Below are 18,490 nucleotides of genomic sequence, written 5' to 3' on the forward strand. Positions count from 1 at the left end.
CTTTTCCCCTGTTCAGTCCTGACACGAGGAACAAGCAGGTGGAGAATATCACAGGAACGCAAAGTGTAGTGGCTTTTAGATCTTTGCAGAAGAGTACATAAATAGGTGGGAACCAAGCCAAGAAGCGCCTTGTAGATCAGAGTCAGCCAGTGAGTGTATCTGCGAGCACTCAGTGAGGGCCAGCCAGATTTGGCATAGAGTTCACAATGGTGAACAGCCAGTGACAAACCTCAGCGCACAGTGATAGACAGTATTTAAAGACTGTAGACATTTAGCTGAGGCTGTCATATACAAAACATCACCATAATCCAGCAACGGAAGAAAGGTTGCAAAATCAAGATATTTACAAGCTCTGAGTGAGAAGCAGGACTTGTTTCTATAATAGAAACCTATTTTCAGCCTGAGTTTGGTGACCAAACTGGCAATATGTGCTTTGAACGAGAGCTCACAGTCGATAAGAAAACCCAAATATCTGTAATTTGAAACTAGTTCAATGGGAACACCTCCTGTCTGTACATGATACTTTGTGCAACATCATATTTTTCAACCACCTCCAGAGGAGGTGGGGGTCCCCGGTCTCTGACGCTGTTATTCTGGGGGTCACAGGTTGAAAAGTTCAGGAACCCCTGCTATAAGCCAGGATGTGATACAACATGATATGGTATGGTATGGTATAGTACAATATCATATGATACCATACCATGCAATATTTTATGATACGATACAATACCATATTGTATGGTACGATACGAGATGATATGATAGGATGCAATGCGATATGCCACGGTTTGATAGGATATGTTATAGTCGTACGATACGGCTTGATACCATAAGATATAACACAATATGATGTGATAAGCTATGATATGATTTGATAGAATTTAAGATTTAAGGTACAACACAGTTTGATATGAATTGACATGATATAATGTAATACAATACAAACAATACAAAACAAGAGGGTATGATATGAGCGTCATTTGAGGAGATCGAGGCAGTAGCTACAGGTGGGGTTTAGTTGTTATAGAAGCAGGTTGCAATGGCTGTCACTAGCGTAGCGATTAGCTCGGATGTAGCTGTGGTATAGCGGCAGTTTGAACTGGGTCAAATTGCCACACTGAAAGATTTTCTTAATGGAAAAGATTTTTTCGCTCTTCTACTGAGCTGCTTAGGCATGAGTTTGCAATAATTACAGACAGGGTTTAGTTGCAAACTAGTAGTCATGAGTGCCTCCAGTGAAGCAATTGGCTTGGATGTAGCTTCAGCAACAGTTTTTATAAGATCTGGACAGCATTTCTCTATTGAAAGAGGAGATTTTTTGCATTTGCTCTGACCAGTCTCTGCATGAGTTTTATCCACCAGCAAGATCCACTGTTTGTAAACTAGGACAGTAGCTGTCTGACACGCCCATGTTACCATTGTAGCCGGGACATGAGAAGATATTATTCAGCATGATGTGATATGATAGGATGGTTGGTTTGATAGGACATTTCTACAATTTTTGGTATGATATGATAAGGTTTGTTAGGGTATAATAAAGTATGGTATATTATGATATAATGCAGTACAGTATGGGATGATACAATTGATTATTTTACAATATTTCACATTGGAGTTCAATACAATTAAGTATGACATGATAAGATTTGTTACCATCCAACACACTGTGGCCTTTTGAATATCCTGCTTTTGTGAATGCATACCGCAAAATATTTTCTTATAAGATATTGTACTAAAAAAGTTTTTATTTCTACTGGATGAGTTGCTTTGATTGGCACTTTTCACCAGTGTAGGTGTGTTGCTACCTGCTGGGGATGTTGTTGACTTTACACTGACAACCTTCTCGGTTTACCCGACAGCTTAGCAACCCACTTCCACCGGGGAGTGTTGTGGCTGTCGCTCCTGCCATCAGTCAGTTGTCTGGCGACGGGTTAAGCCACTACAACCCAATTACACATTCATTTCACCCTCACAGAAACCTAGCCAGCCAGTCAGCGAGCCTCCCCTCCCCCTCACGCTCCCCTGTCTCCCTCTTGCTTTGCCTCCATATTTCTGCCACGCCTGCCCTCACCCTCCATCTCCATCCCTGCTTCGTATGACTCAAATGTCTCCCTCTCTTACACCTTTCACACACCCCAAACCCTTCTCAAATTTAAACCCCTCTTTCACAGTTTTTTCCCTCAGAGAATCGCACAAAGGAGGGATACAGAGCTTGAGTGAGAGTACATAGAGGTGGAGGCCAAAGGGGGTGAAGATGAGAGGCGAGGTAAAGGGAGAGAAACAGCATGAAATAGTGTGAAATGTGAGGGGAAGATGGAGTAAGAGTGGAGTACATGGGAGGGAGGGTTTTCTGGATGGAGCACATGGGGGATGAGTGAGTAGAGAGAGAGAGAGAGACTAGCTAATGATATATTGATTTGGCAGAGCCTGGGGGCAAATAAGTAGGAGTGTGTGGGAGGAGGAGAGCCACAGATCGCAGATGCCTTGAAACACCTGGGTGGGATAAGTTTTGTTTATTGTAAGCCCATGCTGAGGGGGGAGCGAGGGGAAACTTGTAAACACCTGGAAGTATCCTAGCACACAAAAGCACTGTTTATATTTTTCAGTTTTATTGCAGAGCTTGCATCTATGGAAAAAGACATTTGAAGGGTTTTTAATTTGGTTTTATGTCAGAAAAATGTGAGCTCAGCTGTCTGTGAGGAATCCAAGATGATACAGGATAATAGCAAAGCTTCTGGCTATAAAAGTAGGCATTAAGACGGCGGACAGTCATTGGGGATTACATTAGGTGAGATCACTAAGGGGGAGGACTGAGGAATGGAGTGGATTTAATGGGATTTTGCACGTTCTCTCCTCATAATGCATCAAGGTGTGCACATGTGTCCATAGACATGTCTTCCCATGGGCAAGTCTAGGTGAAAGATGTTCTGATCGATCTTTAAATACATAGCTGGGTGAATGATATAGCTTTTATAGATTAGAAGACTCTGAAGAATACCGCCTGGGAATAATCTGGAATCTCACGGTGGGAGTCGTCACACGGCCTGCAGCTTTACGGTTTTGATATCTGATGTATTAATTTAGTTCTGTGTGAGCCTTTGTAGCAGCCCGGCACCCGCTTCTGAGTTGATGCAATGTCAGGTATCCATCCACGCCATTTTTAGTGTATTTGTACAAAAACTACTACATGCATATCAATATGGATTGTGCTATCTTCTCCTGCCATACAGAATTGAAGTCATATTACCCCTGTGATCATCCCATATTCACTACATGGACTGAATACAAAAGTGTTCAGACACATGACCATTACACCAACGGGGACTATAATTGCTGCGAAAGGGGGACCAATTCCATATTAAGTACATTATATACATGTGCTTTAGTAAGTAAGTCAATTTTATTTGTATATCACCTTTCACAGAACAAGGTGCTTCAAAACAGTTCTATAAAATGAGAACAAATCAACAACAGCAACAAAGCATTAAAATATGTAACAACATGAAAAAATTGAAACAACCAAATAGTTATTTTAGATGTTCAATATCGAGTTGCACCCCCTTCTGCAGCTATAACAGCCACTCTTCTTGGAAGCCTTTCCACAATATTTTGGAGCGTATCTGTGGGAATTTGTGCCCATTCATTCTGTTGAGCATTTATGTTGGACAAGAAGCCAGCAATCTCCGTTACAGTTCATCCCAAAGGTGCTCGATGGGGTTGAAGTCAGGGTTCTGTGCAGGCCAGATGAGTTTTTCCACATTGAAGGCATCAAACCATGTCTTTACAGTCCTTGTGCACTGGGGCACAGGCATTTTGGAATGGATAAAGGCCGTCACTAAACTGTTGCCAGAAATTTTGAAGCATAGCATTGTCCAAAATGTCTTGGTGTGCTGAAGCATTAGGATTGGCCTTCACTGGAGATAAAGGGCCTAGACCAAACATTAACAAATAGCCCCATAGCATTATCCCTCCACCTTCACAGGTGGCACAATGCTGTCAGGGAGGTAATGCTCTCCCAGCATCCGACAAACCCAGACTCATCCATCTGCCTGCCAAAGAAGCGCGGTTTGTCACTCCACAGAACACGTTTCCATTGCTCCACAGTCCAGTGTTGGTGTGCTTTACACCACTCCATCTGTAGCTTTGCATTGGACTTGGTGATGTGAGGCTTGCATGCAGCTGCTTAACCATTGAAACCCATCCCATGAAGCTCCTGCTGCACTGTTTTTATGCTGACATTAATGTCAGTGGAAGTACAGAACTCTTCAGCTGTGGAATAAGCAGAGCATGGTGACTTTTACGCAGTCATAGACCCTCACTCCGTGATTTTATGTGGTCGTCCTCTTTGTGGTTGAGTTACTGTTGTTCCTAAATGCTTCCACTTTAGTAAAATCACTTACAATTGACTGTGGAATATCCAGCAGGGGGGAATTTCATGAAATGTCTTATTGCAAAGATGCCATCCATCACAGTAGTGCTAGATTGTGAATTAATAAACCCATATTTGAGCTGTATTTTTACTTGGATTTAGACCCATGCCCCATCTGTTAACATGGAGGAGGCAGGATTTATGATCTACACTGCCAGCCAGCAGGGTTAACTGTAAATGTTTTGGCTTCACTCCCAGGTGGCTGTTGCTTTGTTAATCTTAATCTAAAAGTCTATGGTACAAACAGAAAGAGGATTTAGCTAGCAGTCATCAGATGTTCTGTAGAAAATGAAGTCTCTCTCTACTGTCTGTGTTTGCTCTCAAATTAATTAGGCCACTCTAAGCCTTAGTCTCCCCTGTGTTGCCATCCTAATCACCTTTCCCTTTGGAAACTTCAGATCAACGCCCATGCACCTCTTCTGTTTTCTTCTATCAAATCCCTGTTGTTCCTCACCTCCATTTGACTCCCTCTGCTTCCAAACTATCTCCTTTTCTCAATCTCTCTCTCCTCGCTCTCTTTCGTTTTAACTATGACGTCCACTCAAGTCCCTCCGCTCCTCTTTCTGCCCTGTCGCTGCTCCGTTAAAGTCTGCTGTGACACGATAGCAGAGCCAGATGAGAATTGGGAATAGTGGGTATGGAGCTGTGATGAGTGAAGATTTGAGAACAGTGATGGGTTGACATGAGGGAATAACACCCCCGTTCACTGCCCCCATCTTCTAGACAACCATGAAAAGCCATTAATTTGTGTAAGAGGACTTACACGTCCCTCTTGCCAGTCAGCCTCTTATGATAGACACTTAATTCAATTCCTTACGCTGCTCAACAACTCTCAAGTGAGTCTGCCTGTCTCTGTCTGACTTCTCTACCCTCCCATATAAAAACACGATCTTTCCCATTTACATGATGTTTCACAACTTCTTTAAGTCTGGAGGTCTCTTTGAATCATGATTCCTGTGGGTGAAGTCTTTCAACTTTCCTTCATAAGTTAGCTGAGCTTCTTCTATTCCAAACGGGTTCAGTTGAAACAACTTTATCATAAGTCTAAGATAAATAGTTTGCAGCAGCTAATATATAACTAGAACTACCGCCTGGTTGTTATATGCCTCTGCCTCATGTTGCTGGATGGTGAAAGTTCATTAATGGGTCAGGGTGGGTTTGTGAAATATGCATTATTTAATATTTAGGTACATGTTTTTGACAGACTGTTCATTTTTTGTCCATTTGTTTTTTTGTTGTTGTTTTTTTCAGCTTCATTCATAAACAGTCTGACAGTTACAGTAATGAAACAACCTCATTGCAGACATTACAGACTAAGAAACATTTCATTAAAGAAAGAGGAATCAAAGGTCAGATTCGGACTTGTTTAAGAAGTAGTTACATGAATGCTGGCTTTAGCTTTTGCTTAAGCTAACATAACTAGGCTAGCTACATAATTTACGTTACTATATAAGCCATTGTAGCTGAGTTACATATAGCAATGTAAGCTTTAGCAAACACAGCTAAAGCTAACGTAGCTATGTAGAGAATGTAGCTTATATAGCCACTTTGTGTGCTTGGCTTTAGCTACCTTAGCTATGTAGCTACGTAGCTACTGTATTTTCCGGACTATAAGTCGCACTTTTTTCATAGTTTGGCTGGTCCCGCGACTTATAGTCAGGTGTGACTTATATATCAAAATATATGTGATTTTTTTCTTTTTTTAGATTTATCTTGGGGCATTTTTGTGCCTTTATTAGATAGAGGAGGACAGTAGATAGAGTTGGAAACAGGGTCAAGAGTGGGGAAGAGACATGGGGTAAAGGGCCTCAGGCTGGATTTGAACCTGGGCCGCCCGCGTACATGGGGAGCGCCTTTGACCACTAGGCGACCTGCTCCCCAAAATATATGTAATTTAACATGTTTTTAAATGTTAATCCATACTGACTGACATGCACAAGGAGTAAACTTTACTGTCTACAGCCGCTGAAAAAGTGAACGACAACTGTAATCGAGCAGCAGAAAGAAAGTTTGGAGTGAGTGAGAAACTTGTGAGGGACTGGCAAAAAGCAGAGGTTACTCTTACTGCAATGAAGAAAACAAAGACAGCTAATCGCGGGCTGTAAGGAAGATGGCCAGAGCTGGAGGAACGAGTCCACGGATGGCTGCTTGAACAACGTGCTGCTGGGTGAGGCTTGGCAATGGTGCAAGCTACAGGCGGGCCTTCTTGATGTTACCGCTTCATGCTACACACCCGCCTCTCTATCAGAGCACGCACAACGGTGTGTCAATTTCTAAATAAATGCGACTTACAGTCCAGTGCGACTTATATATGTCTTTTTCCTCTTCATGGCGTATTTTTTGACTGATACGACTTATACTCCGGAGCAACTTATAGTCTGGAAAATATGGTACATAGGACCCTGTGGGACGCCTCTATAAAGCAGTTGCTGTTTATTTGAAACCAGTGGCAACAACAATCAGATTTAATTTCCCAGACAATTTCATGATGTCATTCCCATTATCACAGCCTCTGTGTTTTCCTGAAATGCATTGTCCTGATTTGTCTATTCTCCTCAGCTTTCTGATTAACAAGTCCGCCCTCCAGCCCTTAGCGCCAAGGTTCCTCCACAAATATGATAACATACTTATCGATGCTCTTTTGTGGAACCTCTTCTCCTCTCAGTCATCACTCTGTCTTTCCTTTTCTTCCATTCTTTCATTTATCGGTAACCTCCACAGACTATCTTTGTCCTTATCTACTGTTATCTGCGCCCTGCTTCGAGGAAGCTGGGCTTCATCGTTTCCTCTGTGAAATAGCTTTCACACGCAGTGACTTTTCCAGAATGTGAATGAAGCCGCTGCCAGGGGGTCTATTTTCTAATAGCTGTCAGTCAGAGAACTTATTGTGATATGGCAGTCACGTTTCATGCATGCACACCTACGCACGCGCGCACACATATGCAAACACAAACACCAGATATGGTTCTTTCAGCAGCTGCTGTGAACCATGAGTCTTTTCTGTGGAGTAGTAAATAAATAATGAGAACACTGTTAAAATTCTGCCAGTAGTCCAATTCTTTACTGCTATCAGCTCTCTGCCCTCTGCCTGTCTCTGAAGAAAAGGAAGGCCTTGCCGGAAAGAAAGAGGTCCTTTTTCCTTTGCTTTGACATGTTTGGCTTTAATCTTTCTACTTTTCACCTCCTCTCCAGCTCTTTTACTTCTCCCTTTTCCTATTTTGCTGCCCTTAAAAACTTCACTGAGTGCCCTGAGTGTCAAATGCACTTCTTGCTACCTTTTTTCTTGTTCTCATGTTTGCATAATATTTTCTATTAACATTTCTAGAGGACAGAAGCTCACAAGTCTCCTCAGTACGACATTTTGGTGTTGCACGACTTGCAGAAGGTGACAAATTTCTTGTGGAATATTACAGGAACACTAAAATGTGAATGTCTCTCAGCTTCTTTCTGCTATTTGAAGCCATTACTCGTATAAAGTTTAGATCTGTGGGGGGTATACTGGTGTCAGAACAAAGGGTTGAGTTCAGTAGAGATATCGGATATGGAAACACTCCAAGCTTCTTGCTTTCATTCAGGTAGGAGTGAAGGAAGAGCAGGAATAAGAAGTGGATAATATGAGATGACAGGTGATGGTATTTAAACTGGAAAAAGATCACGACATGAGCCGAACAAGGCAGATCTGTCCAGTTAAATGTATGATCTCTACTTCCTCTCTGTCTTAGCAGAGCAGGCAGTGATATTTCAGATTTCTCCACATAACACGCTGACCTTTATGAGCTGGAATGAAGATCTGAAGCAGACAGATTGGGGCTGAGTGATGCAAGAGAGCAACACGTTAGAAGACGAGCCAACATCTGTGTATGTGGAGGTAACTGTTGACTGTGTGGGGTGTTTTTAATGTGAGAGGCTCTGCAGCATTCTGTGAGGGCTAAACTATGTGATAAGCCTGTTACAGCAGACACAGCCACCATGAAATCCTGTTTTCAGACTGGCTTACGGCTAATAATGCCAGGCGGTGGGTTGGAAATTTGTGTGTGAGAGAGGAGCTAACAGATAAACACTTAATGTGTGACCGGTGCACAGTAGCAATGTTTGTATATCATTGTAAAGCATTTTGACATCTTTGTTTTCTTTTCAAAACTGTTTTTTATTTATTAAAATCAATTTATTTAATTTCACCTGAGCCACAATGTACCTATCAGGAATTTTCCCCAGATTTTTCAGGAATTTCTTGGGAATTTTTGGGGATTTTTCCCAAATGGGGAAGCTTTCAGGAATTTCTGTATGGGAATTTTTCTTTTTTTTTTCCTTTAGTGAGTTTCCTTGGGAATTTTCAGAAATTGCTTCTTAAATTTTTTGCAATTTTCTCTGAAATTTTAGGAAAATATTCTGAGGACTTTTGGTAATTTTTCCTGAGAGAATTTCCAGGAATCATCAGAAATCTTAACCTATTTGAGAATTTTCTCGTGAATTTCCACATTTTTGGAATTTACTCAAAATGTTTCAGGACTTTTCCCAGATTTTTCAGGGCTTTAGAACGGGAACATTTGGGGATTTTTTTCCAGGAAATTTACAGATGTTTACCTGGAATTTTTCAGGAATTTTTCTCAGGTATTTTTTAGTTTTGAGAATTTTCCCTGAATTTCTTGGGAATGGCTGCTGGAATTTCTAGGGATTTTCCCTGACACTTTCAAGATTTTTACCAGAAATTTAAAGAAAATATTCTGAGGGCCTGTGTTATCATTCCTGGGAGCATTTCCTAGAATTTTCAGAAAAAAATTAGGATGACATTTTTGGAGGTTCTTGGAAATGTCTCACCTTTTTGAGAGTTTTCTTGGATATTTCCAGAATTTTGTGAAATTATTATTATTTTTATTTTACCTCCAGAGATTTCCAGATACTGTGTGGAATTCTCACAGGATATTTGCTGAGTTTTCAAAGAGTGTCTGTGGAAACTTGTAAGGATTATTTTACTAGAATTTTCCAGGCAATTTGAGGAGTATTTGTGAAAGTTTCAGGAATTTGCGAGAAATATTCATGTTTTCTGGGAATTTTCAGGAAATTTTCAGAAGTTTAACTGGGAGCTTTCAGGAATTTCTCTGAGGGAAATGTGTGTTTAATGGAAACTTTTGAGGATGTTTCTAGGATTTTGCCAGAGTGACTGCTCAAATTTTTAAGAATTTTCCCTGAACTTTTCAAGGTTTTCCTAAGATCTTTGGGAAAATATTCTGAAAAACTTTGTGCTCATTCCTGGGAGTATGTCCTTGAATTTTCAGAAATTCAAGTCAAATTTTTTGAAGTTCCTTGGAAACTTCCAACTCTTTTGATAATTTTCTTGGGAATTTCCATACTTTTTCCAGACAATTTCTGGATTTGAGTTAGAATATTCCTGGTGATTTAAGGAATATTTGTGAAAGTGTAAGGAATTTGCACAAAGTATTTGGGGAATTTGTGTGGGAGTTTTCAGGATTTTTTTGGAAGTTTATCTGGGAGCTTTCAGGAAATGGATTTATTTTATTTTTGTGTGTGTGGGTTATTGGAAATTTTTGGGCATCATTCCAGTAATTCTCAGGAATGTTTTTGGAACTATTTGAAGAACATTTTTGTAATATCCCTTTTAAGTATTTCCGGGAAATTTTAGAAACTTGATGTCAGACTTTTGGGGAGTTCTGTGACATTTCTAACCTTTTAAGAATTTTTTTTTGTAATTTTCTACATTTCTGGGTATTTTTCCCTGAAATGTTGGTTTATTCATCAGATTTTCCAGACAATCTCCAGAATTCTCACAGGAAATTTAGATAAATTATCCGATTTATTCAAAGAAACTTTTAGAAAATTTGTTCTAAATTGTTCTTTCATGGAGGTTTATAGGAATTTTTCAAAAAGCTTTCAGGAATTCACACAAAATGTTTTGGGAAGTTTTCTGGATTTTTCTGAGAAGTTCTGGAAACTGTTTGTAATCCTAAATGGTAGTTTTCAACATCTTTTGGTGACTGGGCCAAAAGATTTAATGGGTTGTTCTGATTCTTTTTTAACTTTTGGAGATTTCTCTAAATGTATGAAGCTCTTTTCTACGTTACTTTAAGAAGAAGATGTGAGGAGTCGCAATCAAACTGTTCCCACTGAGGCGCCAACCCTTACTGAGTCTGCATACAGTTTGCAGATTTCCTTCTATTTTGTTGGTTATTGAATTTTTAATCTGTAGACCGTCTCACTTCTCCATCTCTGAGGTACTTTGTCAAAGCCGTGATAGAAATGTGTCAGCCATTTTTAAATAGAAAATTAGCTGGGGAGCGGTGTACTGATTATGTCTAGAGTTTCAACCGGAGAACAAAAGAGATTAATTTTACTCACAAATATCTCCCAGACTGAGCAGACACTTAAAATGAAATGTCTCCATATGCTTCGGCAGCTCCCTGCTTCAGCAGGTCATTTTGATTACTGCAGAAAACCATTGTTCCTCCCCATCTCCACTCCTCCACTTGCTCTCCCACACACTCATTTGCATTTTCTCTCTTGGCTTTCTTCCATATCTTTCAATTCATCCAGTCACACCTGTTATTTACTGGGTTTTCCTCCTTTTCCCTGGTGTTTCCTTTCCCTCCTTCCTTGTGGCGGTGCAGAACCTCATCTGAATGCAGGACCAGTCACCGGCTCTCTACCTGCTTTGGGCTCTTTCTTTCCTTTTTTACTGGTATGAAAAGTGCAATCATCCTTTTCTTTTATACCATCTCAGAACAACTTAAGGAGGCTCAGAATGGCTCACATTGCCATACAGTGAACAAACCAATTCTCTGCTTGTCTTCAAGGTGCGTGGATACCTTGATATTTCATTCACTTCTATGCTGCTGTGAGGGATATCTTGCACGGTCCTGCTCAAACAGTATGCAAAAGCTTTCCAGTGCTCGCTCTCTCGCCTGCAGACAAGAGAGGCAGGGGAGAGGAGAAAGTAGGAAGGAGGGAGAGGGGAAGCAAATGAGGTGTGGGTTAAAATTATGGGGGATTGGAAAAGAGAGCAGCAGCCCAGCCCTGAAATAGAGAGGAAGACTGTGGGAGAGAGAGAGAAGGAGAGAGAGAGGAATTATACACTGTGAAATCCATCCACAGTAGTAGTGCAGCGTGCAGATCAGCAGGCTTCTCCGACGCTGGGGAACAACCGCCTTTTGTGTCCCCCCCCTCCCGCCCCACTGCAGTGGGGGAGTGCATTTACCGTCGCGCCCAAAGGGGGAAGAAGCCAAGAAGTATCCTCCAATCAGCCGTCAGTAATTCCTCTCATCTTGTGCGGCTGCTGATGGTGATTTATCACTGACCTGAGCCGAGCGCTGCCCTCTGCTCACCACACTAACCACCTGGAATACTCAGCATGGTTTTTATTTCTTTTTCTCAAGCACAAATGCCCTCCTGTGGATATTTCACAAGAAGAATGACCAGAAGACAAAAGGAGGATTAAAATGGACTTACTGACTACTACTTTTACGTTTCTTTTTCCCTGCTGCTGCAGACGGAAGATGGACTAACTTTTACAAGTGTGCAACATGAGGGCACCATTTTTTCCCTTCATGCTTTAAAATTATGCAGCATTTTTGATCAGTTTTTGCACTGCATTTTATTTCAAAAGCATGGCAAGAAGTGGACAATCCTTGCAGAATAAGCATGCAGGAGTGATACACAGGTAGACAGTGATGGGCAGGTGGTGGAGGTGGAGAGAAGGGGGAGCACACCTGCCTGCTGAGCACGTCTGACACCTCGCCGTAGCTCGATTAGCGTCTTGCTCTCCAGAGTTTGACTATCGCTTGGTCTATTCCCAAGTTTAGATAGCTTCCCTGCATGCTTCTGTGCACACACATATCTGTGAGCGTGAGTTTGTGTGTGTCAGGAGCCAGAGTTTGGGATTACACCACCTCTGGAAAGGATACAGGTGTAGTGGAGCCTTTGAATGAGGATTAGCAGCTCTAACAGCTTGTCGCTGGCAGCACACGGGGAGATGGACCTTTTAGACAAGACTTAAAAAGCTACAACCGGGCTGGCTGGTGTCACTGGAGGGTTAAAGATGAAGGTTTAACCGAGATGATAAGACTCGGAGGGAAAGGAGGAAGGCAGGAGGAAAGTTAGATGCAGATTAAAGCTTAGGAATTCATGCAATCAGGCTTTCATAGGAGCTGAATTTTTGTATTCACACATGTGAGGAGGTGTATTGGAGTTCTAGGACAGTTTGAGTTGAAAACATGAAATAGCAGGATAATTTCAAGGCAAACATTAATGCAATTTGCTATCCTTTTTCCCAATAACCTAGGGAGCACATAGTCCAATTGATCCATCAGTCAGATAGGTATTGATTTTTCAAATAGTCAGCAATGGAGTCGTGTCTGATCCCTGCTTAAGAGGTCACTAATTTAATTATAATCCGTCTTTCCTTCAGCCTTGAGCTGTCTGCTGAGTGCTGAGTCTGCTCTTAGAATCAATACCCTAATATTTGTCATGATATCTGACAACACATCTCATAAGGGAGTGCAATTCTGCAGAAATCTTGTGTAGAAGTCTTGCAGTTTTAGTGCTTTTTGTATGACTCGGAGACAGCTGTTAACACTCCCAGTAAAACTGGCAGCTCTTCTGTGCATTTCCTACAAGTGTGCATGTTTTCAGAGATGTACAACATCTTATCTCAGCTGCACAGCAGGCGCTTAAAATGTAGAGGGCAACACCTTGCACCAAATCAGGAAGTACCTCTTTAACAATGCATTGATTTGGAAGTGGTTGGACTACAGCAGGAGGGGGGGGAGTGAGTCCTGACAGGGCTCTCAAGAGGAAAAGTTATCTCTGCAGACACGCTCAGCGGCAATCCTGGATAGCAGAGTAAGTGGGATGCTCAGTGTGGGAGTGAGGAGGAAAAAAACAGCGCTGAGGCAAGTTCTTTGAAAGCGGCATTGTTTGTATGTACTTTGTTCAAAGAGAATCGCTGAAAGAGAGGCATTTGGAGGTTTTAGTGCTGCGAGTGGAAAACTCAGGAACATCGTGGGGGAGTTTAGATTGAGTTCAGCTGGGAGGGAAAACTGCTCCATGCTGCAGGTTTTAAAGCACAAAGTGAGCTAAGATTTATTAAATAACAAGAGCACACATCAGTAGGACTCTTTAAATCCCTGTTTACAAGATGACTGGAAACAGAATGAGCACATGAACTTAAACCGGCATCATTTTTGCCTGCAATGGAGACAAAAACGAACACATGCATCTGCAGCTGGAAGACTGTTTCTGTTTTAAATTTTTCCCTGGATTACAACACTTGAACACAGAAGAAGAGAGCAGTGACACACCCAAACAAGCTGTGAATCCATCCTTTAAACGGATGTGTAACTCTGAGGTGGAGTAGTCTACTACAGCACAGTCCTGTGGTTGAGGGTGGGGCTCTCCTCCTCACACGGCCACAGACAAAGACCCTGATCCAGAGTCCTGGTGTGATAAGTGCTTATCAGGGGCAATTTTTTGTATTTTATTTGCACCTGCACAGCCCGGCACGGTGTTGAATTCACAATGGGGTGCAACATGTGCGTGGTTCAAAAGCCTGAGGAACAATACAGGGTCATGTTCCAGGTGAGCGCTGTGTCTCCTGTCATTCTCTGCCTGTTTTTTTCCTTCTTGTTTTTCAGCGTTTCAGTCAGTGTTTCTCCATGTGAATCCTCAAAGCTTGAATCAATGCTTCATCTTAACCTCTGACCTTTTTTTGCAGCGACTGTTCCAGAGTCGAGATGAAAATGTCATGCTTCTCTCTGCAGAGACAGAGAAAAGTTCATCACAACCTCTAATGTTCACACACTCTTTCAGTTTGCACATTAACTTCCTTATAAATCATGAATATGAAAATAGACAGGGGTGGTTTTAGTCATTTGGAGGCTCTGAGCTAAGGCCAAAATGAGCCCCCTCATGTTGCCCCCCCATCAAATATCCAAAAGCAATCAATTTAAGCATCTCTCTTTAAATAACAAAACCTACAAAGTAAAATCCCAATTCCAAAAAAAGTTGGGGCGCTGTGTAAAATGTAAATAAAAACAAAATGCAGTCATTTGCAAACCTCATAAATCAATTTTTTTCACAATAGAACATAAACAACACATCATTTGTTAAAACTGAGACATTTTACCATTTCATGAAAAATTTTAGCTCATTTGAATACCATGGCAGTAATGCATCTCAAAAAAGTAGGGACGGGATCATTGTTTACCATTTTGTAACATCCTCTCTTCTTTTAACAACACTCTGTAAATGTTTGAGAAGTGTGGGGACCTGTTACCGGACTTTGGGGGAGGACTGTTTCCCTTTCTTGTCTAATGTAAGATTTATCTGCAAAGTATTTCTGGCTCTTCTTTGCAGGATTTTTAGTTCTATGATGCGCCAAATGTTTTCTACTGGTGAAAGGTCTGGACTGCGTGCAGGCCATCTCAGAACCTAGACTCTTAAGCTACTTTCACACTGCCTCTCCCGTGTCTGTTACGCCTTCCTTCTGCAACACCGTTCTGTATGAAAGCGACTGTTTCGCAATGGGGGGGTTGAACTCGCCCCACCTCTGATCCGGATCGAGAGGTAGTATCAGAGCCGTAACAGACTTTTCTGCAACGAGTGTGGAAGGACGTCACGGCATTCCGAAATGCCAAGTGTATGCTGCTGTCTCCATAAATGGGAAATTTAAAAAACCAGCGCAGTTTAATTGAGCGGCATATCTCTTACCTCATACCTCCGACATAAATGCGTGCGCTGTGACACTGCTTAAAGTCGGACTTCCAACTCAGAAACATGGAGGAACAAAAGTCCATTGGATCTAATCAATCAGAATGAATGTTCATGCTATTTTCCCCATATTTTATTTAGAAAATACAAAGTTTTGAACTAAGAGATCCAGAGTTTTGAGTTTATTGAAAGCAGCAGCTCGGACAGCGGCTGCCATCTAATTACAGGACGCTGGGGTGTGCACGGCTCTGTTACACTTTTGTGTGAATTGCTCATTGCGGAACAGAGGCGGGCATTCCTTTTCACCTTTATTGCGGAATAAAAACAGCTTTAAATTGTGAAGCCATGCTGTTGTGATGGGTGCAGTATGCAGTTTAGCATTGTCTCACTGAAATATGCAAGGCCTTTCCCTGAAAGAGACACGGCCTGGATGGGAGCACATGTTGATCTCAAACCTCTGTATGCTTTTCAGCATTGATAGTGCCTTTCCAGATGCGTAAGCTGCCGATGCCGTAGACACTATTGCAACCCATAGATGAACCCCATCACAGATGCTGGCTTTTGAACTGTGCACTGGTCCCTCTCTTTAGCATCTGAGGTTTCCAAAAAAGAATTTCAAATTTTAATTCATCTGACCAGAGAACAGTTTCCATTTTGCCTCAGTCCATTTTGAATGAGCTTTGGCCCAGAGAGGGCAGCAGCATTTCTGGGTTGTGGTCACCAACTTCTATGGAATTGTGGTTGTAAAAGACATATTCTAATTTAAAATGTATTATAATGATACCATATAATAATATGCAGCAGTACATGCTTGTCATTTCTAAGAAGGGCATCACAACTAGTAACAACACCAAGTACTGGTGCAGTATCTGTTGTTTTGTCACTAAAAATAACGCTTTATTTATTACATTCAATCCACCAGTTTTTTTGCTGGAATCTATCTAGCTATACTTTGCTTCAAATGACATTTTGGGTTGTTGTAAGGGGCTTGGACCTTGCTGTTGAGGCCTGGGGTCCTTCTGAGGGACCTTTTTTGATAATCTTGCTTTTTAATTCACTCTAGGCATCTTATGCACAGTCAAAATACAGATCTTAATCATAAGAAGTTGTTCAGATATATATCATATATCTAATGCACACCTATGTTATAATTTTAGGCCTCTTGAAGCACAAGGCCCTAGGCAATTAAAAAACTTGGTAAAATCACCTTTATATCATGAATTTATTCTAACTCAATTTGCATGTCAACCAAAGTTGGGCTGTTATGATACCAGAATTCTGAACTTCCAATCCACAGCAGGGAAAATAAAAAAACAACCTCAAAACAAGCCTGTAGTTTATTGTTTTTAATGACCAAAAATTGCTGGGAAATTTTCTAACACAGTTTGTCTGTAGAAAGTGTTGTTCCTGAATATATGATATGGATCCATTTCTAAGTATTTTAACTAAAGTATCATTCATAAAATCAGCTAGTGAAACTGAAGGATCACAGCTGTTCTCTCGTTCTTATTGTATCAAAGTTTCTTCACTCTTGATGCCACCCATCATTAATATAACAGATTTTATTGTTTTAACTCATAATTGAAATAAAATAAAACACCCTCACTAGTGTATCTTGGGCCTGTCCTAAATGGGATTTGTAAGCCTGATTTTGGTTCCCTTTTTGAGAGGAAATTCATCTCCCAATACAAATTTGACTGGAGATTGAGAGAACTTTAGTGCTGGAGTAGAAATAGGCATTTTCTATTGGATGGTTCGCTTATATTCCTGTGATATGGTAATCTAAATTTACTCAACAGGCTACTTTCTTAGGAGTGTAAGCCTGTTGGTTCAACAGGTATCATTTGGATGAGAATGGTTTCTCTTTCTAGCGAGGATCACATAATCCAGCTCACTTTTATCCTGATTTTTCTTTGAAAACTGAATAGGATCAAGCTGATCCAGGTAAAGACCTCTGAGGTTTACTAAATACTGAAGGGGCGACTATCTCCTTTGGTTGTCTCTCTGCTGGAAGGTTGTGGGTTTGATCCCCTGCTCTTGCAATCACATGTTGATGTGTGCTAGTGTAATTCACTCCCACTGCTGCGTCAGTGGTGTGTAAATGTGTATGGATGAGTATGAATGGCCACTCCACATAGCAGCCATCACCATCAGTGTGTGAATATGGAGTGAAGGGTGTGAATGGTTACCTGAGCTGTCATAAAACTGGAAAAACAATTTATAAGCTGAAGTCTGTTTACAACTTTTAAATCCAGATTACCAGGGGCTCCGTACTACATACTTTGTCCACAGGGGGCGCCAAAATCAACACAAACTGTAAGATGCTCACAGCTGCTTTAAGGCTTACATTCAGGCCAGTTACCCCTGTACCATATTGAAGCCCCCTTGTCCCCACTCCCAAATCCTTACTTACACTTACGTTGCAAGACCCGCTCTCTTCCAGAGACGGTGTAATGGCAAAATACACAATCAACATGACAATAGCTTTTCTCACATTGTGGCTTATTTTGAGTCATTTTGTTCAGATGCAAACATTTAGCCACTGTTTGAAATGATAGTTGAGAGGAACGTTAAGACAAATCAATTATACACCACATCCATGCTGCCCACCCATGCCTGTGCATGAGCAGTCTTACCGTCCTAAAGTCCATTTCTTTCATCCAGGCCAGGGCTGAGAAGTGAACGAAGTCTGAGTGTGGTACAGAGCAGGAACACCAGTCAAACAAAGTGGACTTTGGTGGCCAAGCGTGCTCGGGCACAGTATAGATTCCCCAGTGTGAGTGCACCCCAAATTAATTGTATAATGTATTGCTATTTGATGAAATATTTTCTGACAAATTTTGCAACCCTAATGTCCACCACATCTACTTTGTAACGGAAGCAAAACAGCATTTTAGTTTGACCTTAATGAAGGCCACAAGCCAAAATGAGTTGGTCCAAAAAAGTTGTTTTCTAAGCTACAAGTGTTGCTGAAGCTTTTGGTTTCCTTCAAGACTCCTCCAAGGTTGTGAAGTTGTGCTAGAAATGCCTACCTCAGGAAGCGGATGGATTGTCCAAACGTCATGTACGTCATCAGGCGGATCCATCTTGCAAAGCTCCAGTTAACAACGTTTGTGCCAGGTCTGAGAATCGGCGTCATTTGAGGAGAAGAAGGCGGTGTTTTTTGCACTAGAAGCTGGTAATAATGGTTGTTGTAGCGTAGATTACCTTGGATGTAGCTATGATACAGCAATAGTTTTATCAAAACTGCACCACATTTCTTTATTCAAATAACGAATAAAGAATTGCACTGAAAGCTTTAATGACAGAAAAGATGTTTCTACTGACCTGCCTCAGCATGAT

The 18,490-nt window shown here is 41.3% G+C and overlaps 1 protein-coding gene across 3 annotated transcripts in view; it reads left to right on the forward strand.

The window, feature by feature from the left end:
* LOC121517237 (PDZ domain-containing protein 4-like) overlaps positions 1-18,490 on the forward strand; it is a 49,541-nt gene that overhangs the window by 7,073 nt on the left and 23,978 nt on the right. For 2 of the 3 annotated variants that reach the window (XM_041798849.1, XM_041798850.1), the window contains exon 1: positions 13,209-14,017. The exons of the other annotated variant lie outside the window; for it this stretch is intronic. In XM_041798849.1, coding sequence (XP_041654783.1) covers positions 13,958-14,017 — 60 coding nt within the window. In that variant the 5' untranslated portion in view covers positions 13,209-13,957. Of the gene's footprint in view, positions 1-13,208; positions 14,018-18,490 lie in introns of those variants that run through there. 3 annotated transcript variants of the gene reach the window in all.

This window comes from Cheilinus undulatus, linkage group 11 (genome assembly GCF_018320785.1).
Source record: "Cheilinus undulatus linkage group 11, ASM1832078v1, whole genome shotgun sequence".
In the NCBI taxonomy this organism is placed as follows: domain Eukaryota; kingdom Metazoa; phylum Chordata; class Actinopteri; order Labriformes; family Labridae; genus Cheilinus; species Cheilinus undulatus.